This window comes from Bufo bufo, chromosome 4 (genome assembly GCF_905171765.1).
Source record: "Bufo bufo chromosome 4, aBufBuf1.1, whole genome shotgun sequence".
Taxonomy (NCBI): Eukaryota; Metazoa; Chordata; class Amphibia; order Anura; family Bufonidae; genus Bufo; species Bufo bufo.
The window spans coordinates 614,223,871-614,238,273 of NC_053392.1; the positions used below are offsets into that span (position 1 = coordinate 614,223,871).

A 14,403-nucleotide genomic window follows, 5' to 3' on the forward strand; every position below is an offset into this window, starting at 1 on the left:
CCGCTCCCAGTCCTTCCCCTGCGATTCCACGAACGTGGCCAGCATTTGCTTTAACGTTCCGTTGAATTGTTCGCAAAGGCCGTTGGTTTGCGGGTGATACGCACTGGAAGTGGTGTGCTTGATTTGCATCCTCTCACAGAGGGCTTCCATTAGCTCAGACATGAAGCAAGAGCCCTGATCAGAGATCATCTCGGCGGGGAAACCTACACGCGAGAAAATCCTGATCAAGGCGTCCGCCACCGTGGCCGACCTAAGGGAAGACAGTGCTACCGCCTCTGGATAACGGGTGGCATAGTCCACGACCGTTAAGATGTAGTGCTTGCCAGAACTGCTAGGAATGGGAAGGGGACCAATTATATCCACTGCCACTCTCTGGAAGGGCTCTGTGATCACGGGCAGTGGCTGCAAAGGAGCTTTGCGGGGTCCTCCAGCCTTCTTAACCATCTGGCAAGTGGTACACGATCGGCAGTACTTAGTTATGTCCGTTCCCATCGTGGGCCAGTAAAAATGGTTCTGAACACGTTTGTGGGTCTTTCTGATACCCAAATGTCCTGCAAGTGGGATGTCGTGGGCTGTTTTGGGCACCTGTGCCCGAAATTCCCTAGGGACTACCAGCTGTCTCTTGTTCTCACCTGCGCCACCTTTTGCAGGCTGTACAGCTTCACAGTACAGTCTGTTGTTCTCCCAATAGATTTTATATGGAGTGCCCTCACCTGGAGGCTGGCCGGCTCGGGCCCTAAGGGCCTCCAGACTAGGGTCACCCTTCAAGGCCTGCACGAATGCAGCGCCACCGGTCTCCTCCAGCTGACCAGTGACATATGAAGTCAGCTGTGGAGAGTTACCTTCAATGCTGGGGTCAGAGGTGGGTGGAGGGATGGCTGGTTCTGTCCCCGCAGCCCCATCTGAGCCCAGGTTACTGGCGACACTGGAAGCGTCTACCAGCGCAGTGACACAATCATCATCATCACATGAAAAGGTCGTTCTCGCATTGTCATCCGCCTGAGGGTCAGAATCGCCCGAGGGGGTCCCTTCGGTTGGTTCTGAGTTCAGGCGGCTGGCCATGGAACGTGTAATGGCCAGAACAGATACAGCATCATTTATATCACCATTTCTAACACTAATACACGCATTCGGATCAACAATGACAGGTGCAGAAGTAGGCAAATTACATTCGGTTGCTTGTACATTTAAATCTGATACCTCCCTATGTGCGTTAGGGACAGTAGAAATAGCAGGCAAAGTGTCCCCGTCTCCCTGTTTCCCCAAAGGGCTGTACAGTACCTGGTTTTGGTCAGGGAGTCCTGCTTGGGCCTCCTGCGCGCTTGTAGGGTATTCGTAATGGGAAACAAGGGTACCCAAATCAGTGCCAAGCACTGTGGCAACGGGAATATCATCCAGGACCCCAACAACCCGCTTTTGCCGTCCCATTCCCCAATCAATGGTGACTTGGGCTTGGGCCACATGAGTGCGAGTGCCTCCAACTCCGGTCAGAGCGAGGTACTTTCCTGGAAGGATATCCTTCTCCGTAACAAGATGTGAACGGACCAAGGTGACATCTGCACCGGTATCACGGAATCCGATGACAGTCTGGCCGTTCACAGTGACAGGCTGGTGATTCTGGGATCCGCTGTGCACCTCGGGTCCTCCGACCAGCAATACAGCCGACGAGGTAGGTGTGGAAGCGTTGGCCTCCTTAGGAATTGGCGTCGTCGTGGTGCTAGGAGGTTGGGCCGGCTTCCCTGCGTAACAGGTTTGCTTGGTGTGACCGGGCCTGCGACATAGCTCACACCAGGGCCTGGTTGTCTCACGGTTCACAGGGCCAGCGGGCTTGCCTTCTCTCCAGTTCTGGGACATGGCTCTGTCCTGGTTGGGTACTGGAGTTTTGCGGCTGTCAGGTACCAGGGGTTTGCGGATGTCTGATACCACCGACCTGCGGATGTCCGTCATCACAGGTTTGCGAATGTCCGGTACCCGGGTTGCGACAAACATGTCTGCCAGCTCAGCAGCTTCTTTCACAGACTGCGGCTTGCGCTCCAACACAAACTGTCTCACATCTGTAGAGCATATCGCAAGGAGTTGGTCATGGATCATCAAATCCTCAAGGGGAGCATAAGTCTTTTCTTTAAGAATTCTGGTCCATTGGCGGAATGTGGTGCATAAGCGGCTAGCCACATCCGCGTAAGAGTCTGTGGATCCTTTCTGGATGGCACGGAACTTTCTCCGGTAAACCTCAGGGGTTAACTGGAACTTAGCAATTATGGCATCCTTGATAGTCTGATAATCGCAATCTTGGTCTGTGGGTAGTTCCGCAAAAGCATCCAGTGCTTTACCAGTCAGCTGAGGCGTCAGGTGTAGAGCCCACTGATCCTCAGGGATGCAGAACTGGCGGCACGCTCTCTCAAACGAGCGTAAATATAAATCAATGTCCCCGTTTTTCTCCATAACTGGAAACCTTGCTTTGGGAACCACGGGTAGAGGAATGCCTCCTGTAGCAGGAGTGTTAGGAGAGGAAGACCGCTCGGCCTGTCTCACTTGGGCCAGTTCTAGTGCACGTTGGTGTTGCAGCGCTTCTCTCTGAAGCTGGAACTGCCGCTCCTCTCTTTGCTGCTGTTGCTGCATCTCCAGGTATAAACGCAAATCCGAGCCAGTCAGGCCTGGTAACAACTGCTGGCTCATAGGGCCCAAGGCAGAGAAGTTCAGTCCAGAGCTGCTTGTTCCTTGCTGAGGGTTAGCAGGAGCTGTGGACACAGTGTAATCCCGGGTATCTGCATCACCCGGAGCTGAAGTGGCAACCTCAGCACTCCCATAGCTGGCGATGCTGGGTGACGTTGAACGAAGGGGCAGCGAAGCCTCCCGTATGGGATTGGAATCCTCCATCGCTTGGCCGTCTCTCTCCGTCAAAGCTTTGATCAGCTGTGATCGATTTTTGTGTAGAATGGCAATGCCTTGCGACTCACACACGGCGTGTAAGTCGGCGACAGACCAACTTTGGTAATTTGGAACTGAATCAGACATTCAGAAAAGAAGAGAAAAAGAATAGGATATAGCAAAGAAAAGGTGGGGAAAATGTAAACCAATCTATTCCTATCAATGTGTACCGTTTTGCGCCCGGAACTCAAGTTCCGCAGGACAGGATACTAAGTAACCGCTGTCCTATTGTTATGATTGCTCAAAAAGCTGCACTTGTCAGTTCTTTGTGCTCTGATCTCCCAAAAGCTGACTTCTGCCTGGTTTTGGGTTCTGCTATCCCACTAGCTGCCAACAATGTGACAACCACCCGCCAATCCCGTCGTACTAAGCCACAGTTGCCATACAGGTCTCCACTAGAGACTTCTGGAGGCGAATCCACTGTGAGCACAGAAGACGTTTAAGATTGGTTGGTGGGCCCAGACAGGATACAATCACGATTGTATGTACAATCGGTAAAAATAAAATTACTGATTTCACGCTGGAAATCCAATTAATTTGCTGCCACCACTCTTCGTATTGAATCGGGGCGAAGAGACCCCGGCTAGCTAATCCTAAAGGGACGAAACGGTTATTTGCAACCTAGCTAGTAAATTAACAATTTATAAAAATAAAACAATTTGGTAGTATGTCTTCTGAGGACAGAGTTCTTAGCATAGATCAGTTCATCAAGTAACAAGGGCAAAACTGGAACGATGAAATCATTAGTTTTTATTCTAAAACTATACACAAAAATATATATATTAAAGCTGACAGATAAATATACCGGCCAGTTGAACAGATTGGTTTGGATAGAAATAGGTAAGAGGTGGAAGGGAATAGAATGTCTGTAAGTTCAGAATTACCGTGGTAGTGTCCAGTAAAAGGCAAAGTCTTTGTAGAATAATCCAAGATGGTGGGGTGTGCCCGTGTCCAGCGGGCGGTCGTGATGTTAGTCGACGTCAGATGGTAGAAGAAGGACGCAGGGCCTGAGTGTGTCACTGTTTTTACCCACTCTGAAGCGGGGAGTGGTTATGACACGTTCAGGTCCAGCCTTGTGTAATTGGAACAGGGGTAGTCCTTTGCCCAATAGGGAGAAAATCTGGCAGAATCTTTGCTTTGCCCATTTCTCCATATCCCGTAAGTCCAATCAAGAAATATAGTTGATATTGATAATCAGTACAATTTTACGCATCATCTGATAACAAATACGACTAAAAGATAATACAGGGTGCCTGAGAACCTTTATATCTCAGAGCGGGAATCTCTGATCTGCCCGCGGGTTTCCTAGAAGGTGGGTTAGAAGAACCAAAACCATCTCTGAAAAGATGGTTCCTTTCACATTTCCATAACCCATGAAATATTAGGAAAATAGGGGAAAAATATGAAGCTTATGGATTTAAGGGGACTTTCAGGTCATCTTCCTTCCTGTACCAACCAGCTGTGTGATAAGGATCTGTCCTTTTCTTCTGAAGCTCGCTGCCCAGGCTAAAGGTGTGAGACCCCTGCTGGTATTGGAGACACTATGGCTGCAGAAAGACCAGGTTTATGAGGTTCTGTCATAAGAGAACTAGATTGATGGCTACTCAACTTGGCATGGGGCAGGAAAGATTTGTCACAAGGAGGTGATAATGGCACCTATGCTCTGTGAATTACTCCTTTAGTGAAAAGAGAAGATTTTTAGTGAAGGCTCTGGTGTCTCTGTGATTGCGAAATATGGCGCATTTGCGATTTCCTAGTATCGCTGTGGATCGCAAAGCGTCACAATAGTTACGTATTTTCATTTTCCTAATTCATGGAGAACCCTTTTAAAGAGCCGGAGGAAGCTCACACTCTCCGGGAAGACAGAGGCACTACAGGCAAAGTGTGGAAAGGACAGAGCAGCATGGACTGCCAAAACATATAGGTGGGGAATATGGTAAGTGTTCTGGCCTTCTGGGAACAGGGGGAAGTCAGCGTTCACGGATCACCAGCTTCACAGTAGATTTACCCATCATCACATCCTTAAATGTAGACAATATATTGTGTTTTTCCTATAGATGGATCCACTAAGAGAAATCCACCAGAGAGATGTCCCAGTCCTCAGTATTCCCAGGACTGTCCAGAGGAAAAGCAGAATATCCCACTGGATCATCAGGTAGATGAAGCTGAGGTTTCTACTGACCTCCCCCAGCAGCAGTGGAGTATACTGTACGCTCCGTCTACTGACCTCCCCCATCAGTGGAGTATACTGTACGCTCCGTCTACTGACCTCCCCCAGCAGCAGTGGAGTATACTGTACGCTCCATCTACTGACCTCCCCCAGCAGTGGAGTATACTGTACGCTCCGTCTACTGACCTCCCCCAGCAGCGGTGGAGTATACTGTACGCTCCACTGCTGGGGGAGGTCAGTAGACGGAGTATACTGTACGCTCCATCTACTGACCTCCCCCAGCAGCAGTGGAGTATACTGTACGCTCCGTCTACTGACCTCCCCCAGCAGTGGAGTATACTGTACGCTCCGTCTACTGACCTCCCCCAGCAGTGGAGTATACTGTACGCTCCATCTACTGACCTCCCCCAGCAGCAGTGGAGTATACTGTACGCTCCATCTACTGACCTCCCCCAGCAGCAGTGGAGTATACTGTACGCTCCATCTACTGACCTCCCCCAGCAGTGGAGTATACTGTACGCTCCGTCTACTGACCTCCCCCAGCAGCAGTGGAGTATACTGTACGCTCCGTCTACTGACCTCCCCCAGCAGTGGAGTATACTGTACGCTCCATCTACTGACCTCCCCCAGCAGCAGTGGAGTATACTGTACGCTCCGTCTACTGACCTCCCCCAGCAGCAGTGGAGTATACTGTACGCTCCGTCTACTGACCTCCCCCAGCAGCAGTGGAGTATACTGTACGCTCCGTCTACTGACCTCCCCCAGCAGCAGTGGAGTATACTGTACGCTCCGTCTACTGACCTCCCCCAGCAGTGGAGTATACTGTACGCTCCGTCTACTGACCTCCCCCAGCAGTGGAGTATACTGTACGCTCCATCTACTGACCTCCCCCAGCAGCAGTGGAGTATACTGTACGCTCCGTCTACTGACCTCCCCCAGCAGTGGAGTATACTGTACGCTCCGTCTACTGACCTCCCCCAGCAGTGGAGTATACTGTACGCTCCGTCTACTGACCTCCCCCAGCAGCAGTGGAGTATACTGTACGCTCCGTCTACTGACCTCCCCCAGCAGCAGTGGAGTATACTGTACGCTCCATCTACTGACCTCCCCCAGCAGCAGTGGAGTATACTGTACGCTCCGTCTACTGACCTCCCCCAGCAGTGGAGTATACTGTACGCTCCGTCTACTGACCTCCCCCAGCAGCAGTGGAGTATACTGTACGCTCCATCTACTGACCTCCCCCAGCAGCAGTGGAGTATACTGTACGCTCCATCTACTGACCTCCCCCAGCAGTGGAGTATACTGTACGCTCCATCTACTGACCTCCCCCAGCAGTGGAGTATACTGTACGCTCCGTCTACTGACCTCCCCCAGCAGCAGTGGAGTATACTGTACGCTCCGTCTACTGACCTCCCCCAGCAGTGGAGTATACTGTACGCTCCGTCTACTGACCTCCCCCAGCAGTGGAGTATACTGTACGCTCCATCTACTGACCTCCCCCAGCAGCAGTGGAGTATACTGTACGCTCCGTCTACTGACCTCCCCCAGCAGCAGTGGAGTATACTGTACGCTCCATCTACTGACCTCCCCCAGCAGTGGAGTATACTGTACGCTCCATCTACTGACCTCCCCCAGCAGCAGTGGAGTATACTGTACGCTCCGTCTACTGACCTCCCCCAGCAGCAGTGGAGTATACTGTACGCTCCATCTACTGACCTCCCCCAGCAGCAGTGGAGTATACTGTACGCTCCATCTACTGACCTCCCCCAGCAGCAGTAAAGTATACTGTACGCTCCATCTACTGACCTCCCCCAGCAGCAGTGGAGTATACTGTACGCTCCGTCTACTGACCTCCCCCAGCAGCAGTGGAGTATACTGTACGCTCCGTCTACTGACCTCCCCCAGCAGCAGTGGAGTATACTGTACGCTCCGTCTACTGACCTCCCCCAGCAGCAGTGGAGTATACTGTACGCTCCGTCTACTGACCTCCCCCAGCAGTGGAGTATACTGTACGCTCCATCTACTGACCTCCCCCAGCAGCAGTGGAGTATACTGTACGCTCCGTCTACTGACCTCCCCCAGCAGCAGTGGAGTATACTGTACGCTCCGTCTACTGACCTCCCCCAGCAGTGGAGTATACTGTACGCTCCGTCTACTGACCTCCCCCAGCAGCAGTGGAGTATACTGTACGCTCCGTCTACTGACCTCCCCCAGCAGCAGTGGAGTATACTGTACGCTCCATCTACTGACCTCCCCCACAGCAGTGGAGTATACTGTACGCTCCATCTACTGACCTCCTCCAGCAGCAGTGGAGTATACTGTACGCTCCGTCTACTGACCTCCCCCAGCAGTGGAGTATACTGTACGCTCCATCTACTGACCTCCCCCAGCAGTGGAGTATACTGTACGCTCCGTCTACTGACCTCCCCCAGCAGCAGTGGAGTATACTGTACGCTCCGTCTACTGACCTCCCCCAGCAGTGGAGTATACTGTACGCTCCATCTACTGACCTCCCCCAGCAGTGAAGTACACTGTACGCTCCATCTACTGACCTCCCCCAGCAGTGGAGTATACTGTACGCTCCGTCTACTGACCTCCCCCAGCAGCAGTGGAGTATACTGTACGCTCCATCTACTGACCTCCCCCAGCAGTGGAGTATACTGTACGCTCCGTCTACTGACCTCCCCCAGCAGCAGTGGAGTATACTGTACGCTCCGTCTACTGACCTCCCCCAGCAGTGGAGTATACTGTACGCTCCATCTACTGACCTCCCCCAGCAGTGAAGTACACTGTACGCTCCATCTACTGACCTCCCCCAGCAGTGGAGTATACTGTACGCTCCGTCTACTGACCTCCCCCAGCAGCAGTGGAGTATACTGTACGCTCCGTCTACTGACCTCCCCCAGCAGTGGAGTATACTGTACGCTCCGTCTACTGACCTCCCCCAGCAGCAGTGGAGTATACTGTACGCTCCATCTACTGACCTCCCCCAGCAGCAGTGGAGTATACTGTACGCTCCATCTACTGACCTCCCCCAGCAGCAGTGGAGTATACTGTACGCTCCGTCTACTGACCTCCCCCAGCAGCAGTGGAGTATACTGTACGCTCCGTCTACTGACCTCCCCCAGCAGCAGTGGAGTATACTGTACGCTCTGTCTACTGACCTCCCCCAGCAGCAGTGGAGTATACTGTACGCTCCGTCTACTGACCTCCCCCAGCAGCAGTGGAGTATACTGTACGCTCCATCTACTGACCTCCCCCAGCAGTGGAGTATACTGTACGCTCCGTCTACTGACCTCCCCCAGCAGTGGAGTATACTGTACGCTCCATCTACTGACCTCCCCCAGCAGCAGTGGAGTATACTGTACGCTCCATCTACTGACCTCCCCCAGCAGCAGTGGAGTATACTGTACGCTCCATCTACTGACCTCCCCCAGCAGCAGTGGAGTATACTGTACGCTCCGTCTACTGACCTCCCCCAGCAGCAGTGGAGTATACTGTACGCTCCATCTACTGACCTCCCCCAGCAGAAGTGGAGTATACTGTACGCTCCGTCTACTGACCTCCCCCAGCAGCAGTGGAGTATACTGTACGCTCCATCTACTGACCTCCCCCAGCAGCAGTGGAGTATACTGTACGCTCCGTCTACTGACCTCCCCCAGCAGCGGTGGAGTATACTGTACGCTCCATCTACTGACCTCCCCCAGCAGTGGAGTATACTGTACGCTCCGTCTACTGACCTCCCCCAGCAGCAGTGGAGTATACTGTACGCTCCATCTACTGACCTCCCCCAGCAGCAGTGGAGTATACTGTACGCTCCATCTACTGACCTCCTCCAGCAGCAGTGGAGTATACTGTACGCTCCATCTACTGACCTCCCCCAGCAGCAGTGGAGTATACTGTACGCTCCATCTACTGACCTCCCCCAGCAGCAGTGGAGTATACTGTACGCTCCGTCTACTGACCTCCCCCAGCAGTGGAGTATACTGTACGCTCCGTCTACTGACCTTCCCCAGCAGTGCAGTATACTGTACGCTCCGTCTACTGACCTCCCCCAGCAGTGGAGTATACTGTACGCTCCATCTACTGACCTCCCCCAGCAGCAGTGGAGTATACTGTACGCTCCATCTACTGACCTCCCCCAGCAGTGGAGTATACTGTACGCTCCATCTACTGACCTCCCCCAGCAGTGGAGTATACTGTACGCTCCGTCTACTGACCTCCCCCAGCAGCAGTGGAGTATACTGTACGCTCCATCTACTGACCTCCCCCAGCAGCAGTGGAGTATACTGTACGCTCCGTATACTGTACGCTCCATCTACTGACCTCCCCCAGCAGCAGTGGAGTATACTGTACGCTCCATCTACTGACCTCCCCCAGCAGTGGAGTATACTGTACGCTCCGTCTACTGACCTCCCCCAGCAGCAGTGGAGTATACTGTACGCTCCGTCTACTGACCTCCCCCAGCAGCAGTGGAGTATACTGTACGCTCCATCTACTGACCTCCCCCAGCAGTGGAGTATACTGTACGCTCCGTCTACTGACCTCCCCCAGCAGCAGTGCAGTATACTGTACGCTCCGTCTACTGACCTCCCCCAGCAGTGGAGTATACTGTACGCTCCATCTACTGACCTCCCCCAGCAGCAGTGGAGTATACTGTACGCTCCATCTACTGACCTCCCCCAGCAGCAGTGGAGTATACTGTACGCTCCGTCTACTGACCTCCCCCAGCAGCAGTGGAGTATACTGTACGCTCCGTCTACTGACCTCCCCCAGCAGCAGTGGAGTATACTGTACGCTCCGTCTACTGACCTCCCCCAGCAGCAGTGGAGTATACTGTACGCTCCATCTACTGACCTCCCCCAGCAGTGGAGTATACTGTACGCTCCATCTACTGACCTCCCCCAGCAGTGGAGTATACTGTACGCTCCATCTACTGACCTCCCCCAGCAGTGGAGTATACTGTACTCTCCGTCTTCTGACCTCCCCCAGCAGCAGTGGAGTATACTGTACGCTCCGTCTACTGACCTCCCCCAGCAGCAGTGGAGTATACTGTACGCTCCGTCTACTGACCTCCCCCAGCAGCAGTGGAGTATACTGTACGCTCCATCTACTGACCTCCCCCAGCAGCAGTGGAGTATACTGAACGCTCCGTCTACTGACCTCCTCCAGCAGCAGTGGAGTATACTGTACGCTCCATCTACTGACCTCCCCCAGCAGTGGAGTATACTATACGCTCCATCTACTGACCTCCCCCAGCAGCAGTGGAGTATACTGTACGCTCCATCTACTGACCTCCCCCAGCAGCGGTGGAGTATACTGTACGCTCCGTCTACTGACCTCCCCCAGCAGCAGTGGAGTATACTGTACGCTCCATCTACTGACCTCCCCCAGCAGTGGAGTATACTGTACGCTCCGTCTACTGACCTCCCCCAGCAGCAGTGGAGTATACTGTACGCTCCATCTACTGACCTCCCCCAGCAGCAGTGGAGTATACTGTACGCTCCATCTACTGACCTCCCCCAGCAGCAGTGGAGTATACTGTACGCTCCGTCTACTGACCTCCCCCAGCAGTGGAGTATACTGTACGCTCCATCTACTGACCTCCCCCAGCAGCAGTGGAGTATACTGTACGCTCCGTCTACTGACCTCCCCCAGCAGCAGTGGAGTATACTGTAAGCTCCATCTACTGACCTCCCCCAGCAGTGGAGTATACTGTACGCTCCGTCTACTGACCTCCCCCAGCAGCAGTGGAGTATACTGTACGCTCCGTCTACTGACCTCCCCCAGCAGCAGTGGAGTATACTGTACGCTCCATCTACTGACCTCCCCCAGCAGTGGAGTATACTGTACGCTCCATCTACTGACCTCCCCCAGCAGTGGAGTATACTGTACGCTCCATCTACTGACCTCCCCCAGCAGCAGTGGAGTATACTGTACGCTCCATCTACTGACCTCCCCCAGCAGCAGTGGAGTATACTGTACGCTCCGTCTACTGACCTTCCCCAGCAGTGGAGTATACTGTACGCTCCATCTACTGACCTCCCCCAGCAGTGGAGTATACTGTACGCTCCATCTACTGACCTCCCCCAGCAGTGGAGTATACTGTACGCTCCGTCTACTGACCTCCCCCAGCAGTGGAGTATACTGTACGCTCCGTCTACTGACCTCCTCCAGCAGTGGAGTATACTGTAGGCTCCATCTACTGACCTCCCCCAGCAGTGGAGTATACTGTACGCTCCATCTACTGACCTCCCCCAGCAGTGGAGTATACTGTACGCTCCGTCTACTGACCTCCCCCAGCAGTGGAGTATACTGTACGCTCCATCTACTGACCTCCCCCAGCAGCAGTGGAGTATACTGTACGCTCCATCTACTGACCTCCCCCAGCAGCAGTGGAGTATACTGTACGCTCCGTCTACTGACCTCCCCCAGCAGCAGTGGAGTATACTGTACTCTCCGTCTACTGACCTCCCCCAGCAGTGGAGTATACTGTACGCTCCGTCTACTGACCTCCCCCAGCAGTGGAGTATACTGTACGCTCCATCTACTGACCTCCCCCAGCAGTGGAGTATACTGTACGCTCCATCTACTGACCTCCCCCAGCAGCAGTGGAGTATACTGTACGCTCCATCTACTGACCTCCCCCAGCAGTGGAGTATACTGTACGCTCCGTCTACTGACCTCCCCCAGCAGCAGTGGAGTATACTGTACGCTCCGTCTACTGACCTCCCCCAGCAGCAGTGGAGTATACTGTACGCTCCGTCTACTGACCTCCCCCAGCAGCAGTGGAGTATACTGTACGCTCCATCTACTGACCTCCCCCAGCAGCAGTGGAGTATACTGTACGCTCCATCTACTGACCTCCCCCAGCAGCAGTGGAGTATACTGTACGCTCCGTCTACTGACCTCCCCCAGCAGCAGTGGAGTATACTGTACGCTCCATCTACTGACCTCCCCCAGCAGCAGTGGAGTATACTGTACGCTCCATCTACTGACCTCCCCCAGCAGCAGTGGAGTATACTGTACGCTCCATCTACTGACCTCCCCCAGCAGCGGTGGAGTATACTGTACGCTCCATCTACTGACCTCCCCCAGCAGCAGTGGAGTATACTGTACGCTCCGTCTACTGACCTCCCCCAGCAGTGGAGTATACTGTACGCTCCATCTACTGACCTCCCCCAGCAGCAGTGGAGTATACTGTACGCTCCGTCTACTGACCTCCCCCAGCAGCAGTGGAGTATACTGTACGCTCCATCTACTGACCTCCCCCAGCAGTGGAGTATACTGTACGCTCCATCTACTGACCTCCCCCAGCAGTGGAGTATACTGTACGCTCCGTCTACTGACCTCCCCCAGCAGTGGAGTATACTGTACGCTCCGTCTACTGACCTCCCCCAGCAGCAGTGGAGTATACTGTACGCTCCGTCTACTGACCCCCCCAGCAGTGGAGTATACTGTACGCTCCGTCTACTGACCTCCCCCAGCAGCAGTGGAGTATACTGTACGCTCCATCTACTGACCTCCCCCAGCAGTGGAGTATACTGTACGCTCCGTCTACTGACCTCCCCCAGCAGCAGTGGAGTATACTGTACGCTCCATCTACTGACCTCCCCCAGCAGTGGAGTATACTGTACGCTCCATCTACTGACCTCCCCCAGCAGCAGTGGAGTATACTGTACGCTCCATCTACTGACCTCCCCCAGCAGTGGAGTATACTGTACGCTCCGTCTACTGACCTCCCCCAGCAGTGGAGTATACTGTACGCTCCGTCTACTGACCTCCCCCAGCAGCAGTGGAGTATACTGTACGCTCCATCTACTGACCTCCCCCAGCAGCAGTGGAGTATACTGTACGCTACATCTACTGACCTCCCCCAGCGGTGGAGTATACTGTACGCTCCATCTACTGACCTCCCCCAGCAGCAGTGGAGTATACTGTACGCTCCATCTACTGACCTCCCCCAGCAGCAGTGGAGTATACTGTACGCTCCATCTACTGACCTCCCCCAGCAGTGGAGTATACTGTACGCTCCGTCTACTGACCTCCCCCAGCAGTGGAGTATACTGTAGGCTCCATTTTCGTTGTTATTGTTGGTTGCAAAAGGGTTCTGGTGTCATAAAAGATGGAGCCTACTTGGGGAGATCCTTCTTCTCAAGGGCAGATTGGTTCATGTCTTCTAGGGGTGTTTGATCTTCACCTGGATATAAGATAAACGCGGGTTCCTTTTTCTTTTTTCTCATGTCTTTAACATTGAATCTTTGCAGGAAAGTTCAGATGGAACGACGAGTGGACTTGAGAAACCTGTATCAGCGTCTGTGAATGGTAAGAGCCTTTCATAAATCTTGTTTGACTGCTGTCAGAGGGTCCTTTTAGGGAAGTTTAAAGCAGCCCTCGTGTTCACTCGGATGGCCTCCTAATTGTTTGGTGCAATGGTAAACCGGAGAGAATTAACAGACACAGATGTAAGTTCATAACCAGATTTAGTGGGATCCATATTGGAGGTGAGCAGACAAGAGGAGAAGTAGCTAATGAGTGGAGCCTGATTGTGATGTCCATGATGCTTGGGAGAAATAAATCCAAGGGTGCTTTGCATATGAACACAAAAAACAACAAAATAAAATTGGTTAAAAGGGTGTACGTCCACAGAAATTGTAAATAAAGCAAATATAGTTTAGGACGTTAGGATTATTAAACAAAACATAAAAAGTTTATTAACAATCAATATTGAAAACATAAAGGGGTATGCAACCGATAAAATGTGAACCGGGTCAGAGAGGTAATATCGGTGATTCACTGTATTAGTATCAATGTGGCGACGAGCGAGTACTAATTGCTTGTGATACCAAAATCCATCGCATGAGTTCAATCCCATAGTCTGACCCAAGAGCCAGAGGTATAAGCCACACATGAAGTGGACCACCTAGGGCTTGTAAGTGGCCAACAGGGTATGTAATGCCACAATCACAGCCCCCTATATGGTGGATCACAGAGGACAATATATGCTGAGTTATGTCACAATGTGCGCACCTTCACAGCAAATATAGTGTGTATTGTACACTCAACTGATGAATGGCCTATGACATAAAGCCTCTGGACTCAGAAACATGTGTATTCAGTGCTCGGTACATAGATGTTTCCTAACACCACTAGAGGGCAGTTGTCACCCAGGAGATGGCCGTGCACTTAGCCATCCGCTCAGGACAAAATAAATGGTGCCTCAATGAAGCCAGTATCGATCAAGCAACTGATATGGCTCATACACAGCCAAATATCATTGCAGACTGGCGTAGGTGTGAAACAAA

At 52.6% G+C, this 14,403-nt stretch overlaps 2 protein-coding genes across 3 annotated transcripts in view; one reads left to right on the forward strand and one right to left on the reverse strand.

Annotated features, from left to right (window-relative positions):
- Positions 1–14,403, reverse strand: part of LOC120999669 (zinc finger protein 436-like) — a 1,002,518-nt gene that overhangs the window by 185,388 nt on the left and 802,727 nt on the right. The gene's annotated exons all lie outside the window — the stretch shown is intronic.
- Positions 1–14,403, forward strand: part of LOC120999704 (zinc finger protein 501-like) — a 368,655-nt gene that overhangs the window by 5,492 nt on the left and 348,760 nt on the right. The window contains exons 2-3 of one of the 2 annotated variants that reach the window (XM_040430725.1): positions 4,986–5,083; positions 13,366–13,423. In XM_040430725.1, the coding sequence (XP_040286659.1) occupies positions 4,986–5,083; positions 13,366–13,423 (156 nt within the window). The remainder of the gene's footprint in view (positions 1–4,985; positions 5,084–13,365; positions 13,424–14,403) is intronic. The other variant, XM_040430726.1, reaches the window with a different exon arrangement.